The sequence below is a fragment of the Coptis chinensis genome, chromosome 7 (genome assembly GCF_015680905.1).
Source record: "Coptis chinensis isolate HL-2020 chromosome 7, ASM1568090v1, whole genome shotgun sequence".
In the NCBI taxonomy this organism is placed as follows: domain Eukaryota; kingdom Viridiplantae; phylum Streptophyta; class Magnoliopsida; order Ranunculales; family Ranunculaceae; genus Coptis; species Coptis chinensis.
The window spans coordinates 13,704,801-13,708,407 of NC_141462.1; the positions used below are offsets into that span (position 1 = coordinate 13,704,801).

Below are 3,607 nucleotides of genomic sequence, written 5' to 3' on the forward strand. Positions count from 1 at the left end.
TTTTCTCTTTATTATTTCATGTTTACTAAATGGAAGGCTCAAAAATGTCATTTCTGTGTAAAATGTATACGATAGGTGTTTCAGAATCATCTCAGAACTAATTCTCTTTTTCTATCATTTAATTGCTACCCTTACAATAGGTATAAAATGTATAGGTACAATAGCTGTTTTTTGCATTCTGTGTGGCAAGTATAGAGTGTCCACGTCAGCAAATTTTAAGTACCCACTTTAGTCACGGTAAATCAAAATAGATTAAGAAAAAAGTGGAGAAAAAACTAGGGCGAACAAGTTAAAAAGTCTCCAACTGCGTATTAGCAAAACCCACTAAACCGAGTCCGAATTTGTTCACCAGCAACACAAATTCCCCACGTGTCCAACAAATAGTTACAAATAAAAGAGACTCTTTTTATATTTTTCCATTTATTTTAAACTAAAAAAAATATTCTAATAAACTAATATGGAAATAACGATTTTTTCCACGATTTTCTCCTCAAATCAGTGCGTACTCTCTCTCTCCTACTTCCCTCCAACTTCCGTTCTCTCTCCCGCCCTTCTTTTATTCTTCATCTTCTCCACTCTTATACTTTTCTATATTTTTCCTCTGATAGTAATTAAATATGGAACCTGAAAGCAAAACCAAAGAACAATCAAATAGACCATCATACGAGGTGAGTCCTGTACTTGGAATGACATTCGAGAGTATAAAAGAGGCTAATGATTACTACAACAGTTATGCAAGAGCTGTTGGGTTTAGTGTAAGGATTAAAAGATCAAACAGTGGTCGTTCGGATTCTAAAAAAATAATAAAGTGTTGTTTTTGTTGTTCATGCGAAGGGGTATACAAAAAGATAAAAACGCCTGAAAAAAAATAGATGAAAGGCGATTTGGATGTTTGGCGGAATTCGAGATTAGGCTGAAGAATGAAAAATATGTTTTGACTAAGTTTTTTAGTGAGCATAGTCACGATCTTGTGCCCCCAATGAATTCTAATTTATTGAGGTCTCACAAATCATATGGCTCTCAAGAAGAAATGGTGAAGAAAATGCATTCAGCAGGATTAAAACCAAGTCAAATTCATGCTTATGCTTCTGCAGAAGCTGGAGGGTCTAAATATCTAGATTATACTCGGAGTGATTTGAATAATCTGTTACAAAAAGAGCGGAGAGAGTTTCTGAAAAAAGGAGACACACAATGTCTTCTTAACTACTTCAGAGAGAAAAAGAAAGAAGACAAATTCTTTTTTTATTCTATTCGGTACAACGAAGAGAATGAAATAACAAAGATTTTCTTTTGTGATGCAAAGGCAAGAAGACGAGACTACGGGTTGTTTGGTGATGCAATTGCTTTTCGACACAACCTTTAAAACAAATAATTATCATATGATGTGTTAAGCCATTTGTGGGTATCAACAGGTCATGGGACATAGTTATTTTTGGTCTTGGATTATTAAGTGTGAAAACCACAAAATCATTTATTTGGTTGTTTGAGACATTCTTGGAAGCAATGGGTGGGAAGCATCCAAAAACTATTTTTACTGATCAGGCTATGGCCATTTCTAATGCGATTGAGGTGATATTCTCTGAAACTAGTCATCAGCTTTGTCTTTGGCACTTACGTATGAATGCTTTAAAGAATTTAGGAAAACTTGGTGAGTTCAAGAAAATTATTAAGTAGTTCACAAAATGCATTTATGAACCAGAGACAATAAGTGAATTTGAAGATAGTTGGGCGTCCATGCTTAAAGAATATGGGTTGGAAGAAAATCTTTGGTTGCTGAATTTGTACAAGTCACGCCAAAAGTGGGCACAAGTATATGCACACGCTTTTTTTTTGCCGGTATGACAACAACTCAAAGAAGCGAAAGCATCAATGCATTTCTTAAACAATATTTAGGAAATACTCTCATTCTTCGATTGTTTGTTGATCAATATTCAAAAGTTGTGGACCATCTTCGTGAGAACGAACGAGTAGCAAAAACTAAGTCTACACAGATTGCACCAAACTTATTGTCTACTTGGTCTGTTGAGAGAGAGGCATCGAAAAAATATACAAGAAAGATGTTTAGTATTTTCCAGCAAGAGTATACTAAACTTCTTAACCTTCGTTTAGTGCAGGAATCAGACGATGGAAATACTAAAATTTACAATGTCAAGGAGAGGGGAAATGACAGAAAGGATCATTGTCGTACAGTGACATATGTGCAATCAGAACAAACCGTGCAATGTTCGTGTAGAAAATTCGAATTCCAAGGTATCCTTTGCTCTCACACATTAAAGTTGTTTCATGAATTGGATTTCACAAGTCTGCATTCTTGTTATTATTTGAAAAGATGGTCAAAAGATTGCATAAATGAAATTATCTACGATGCATACGGGGAGGCTATTCAAGGTGGCTTGGATCGATCAACAACAACTCGTTATAGTGAGTTGTCACATATTTCACAGAATGTTATTGCTATTGGTGCAAAGTCAGATTCTTTGTGTGCGTATGGGAAGTCAAAGATGCTAGAACTCCACAAGGAATTGGAAGCTTTAGATATTTTAGAGAAGAAACATCCTCAGGGAGCTTCACAAAAAAACACATTAGATATTGATGATCCACCACAAGACTCATATGATGATGTGCAGCTGAGAGCACCAAAACTAAAGCAGAACCGAGGCTCGTCAAAAAGAAAGAGGGGTGTTATCGAGAGGAACACACGAAAGAAAAGCGTCCAATCTAAGCAAAAAGGTTTGTATTAGTATGAATTCATTTTTTTTTAAATATTTTTTTCCTATACATTGTTCACAGGAAAAAGAAAAAAGAATAGGTAGTAGTCACCAGTCACGTTAACATTGTGAGTTTTGCAGGTACTGAAGAAGAAAATGCAACCATGACACAAGAACACGAGCAAAGTAACCCAAACAATTTTGATGTTCAAAATGCTACTCAGGTATGATATGAAAGATTATATAACTATTTTTTTTTTCTTGTTAGTGTTTATTTGTGTTAGGTAAACACTTGGATGGCTACATATTGTTGACATTCATAACTGCTGTCTGAGTCTTTGACACACCAACCACCAATGAAACCAAACCACGGCCGGTGGTATTTCAAATGTTCATCAATTTTCACGAGGTTAAAACTTGTGTGTATATCTTGAATTTTCTTGATTTTTCAGCCGCGATACATATTAGGTAGGTGGTAATCCAAATGTTTGTATACGGGATTCAAGTGGTTTTGCTCACCAAACACTATGGAACTCAAATTAGATGTCACTTATGCAGCAAGGAATTTATCCACCAGCTTATATGACGGGGTACCCAATGATGTATGGCACCGATGGTGCTTCACAAGTGAATCGTCAACAAGAAAGTGATAGACCATTATTTTTAACCACTGACCGGGATACGAATCAATCCTACATTCCAAGCGAAGGTCCTGTACCAATGTTTTACATGCCAACAAATCCAGGAGGTCCGGTCCGTAGATTAGATTTTCAAGACTCTTCAACAGCTTAGTAATCGGACGTCACAGGAATACGCATATATGTGAAGTAGAGAATAATTTTATGCAGACATTATTTTTTTTTCCTTCGAAGGGGTTATGTTTACTTTTGTTTACTCTG

At 35.7% G+C, this 3,607-nt stretch overlaps 1 protein-coding gene across 2 annotated transcripts; it reads left to right on the forward strand.

The window, feature by feature from the left end:
- The first annotated feature begins 1,462 nt into the window (after nt 1-1,462).
- LOC147486133 (protein FAR1-RELATED SEQUENCE 9-like) lies at nt 1,463-3,028 on the forward strand. 2 transcript variants are annotated; one of them, XR_015202054.1, is made up of 3 exons: nt 1,463-2,250; nt 2,473-2,730; nt 2,850-3,028. XR_015202054.1 is itself a non-coding variant. In XM_086572539.1 (3 exons), the coding sequence occupies exons 1-3, from the start codon at nt 1,839-1,841 to the stop codon at nt 2,936-2,938; spliced, it is 843 nt and encodes a 280-aa protein (XP_086428665.1). In that variant the 5' UTR covers nt 1,463-1,838; the 3' UTR covers nt 2,939-3,028. The 2 variants fall into 2 exon arrangements, 1 of the variants encoding a protein (XP_086428665.1); XM_086572539.1 differs by having other exon boundaries at nt 2,389-2,730.
- The last annotated feature ends 579 nt before the right edge of the window (nt 3,029-3,607 follow it).

Excerpts from the sequence above, each read along its gene's own strand:
- LOC147486133 (XM_086572539.1), top strand. The coding sequence starts at position 1,839 with ATGACAACAACTCAAAGAAGCGAAAGCATCAATGCATTTCTTAAACAA. Across the intron at positions 2,251-2,388 it reads TAGAAAATTCGAATTCCAAG|GTGGCTTGGATCGATCAACA; the intron begins GTATCCTTTGCT and ends AGGCTATTCAAG. Across the intron at positions 2,731-2,849 it reads CGTCCAATCTAAGCAAAAAG|GTACTGAAGAAGAAAATGCA; the intron begins GTTTGTATTAGT and ends TGAGTTTTGCAG.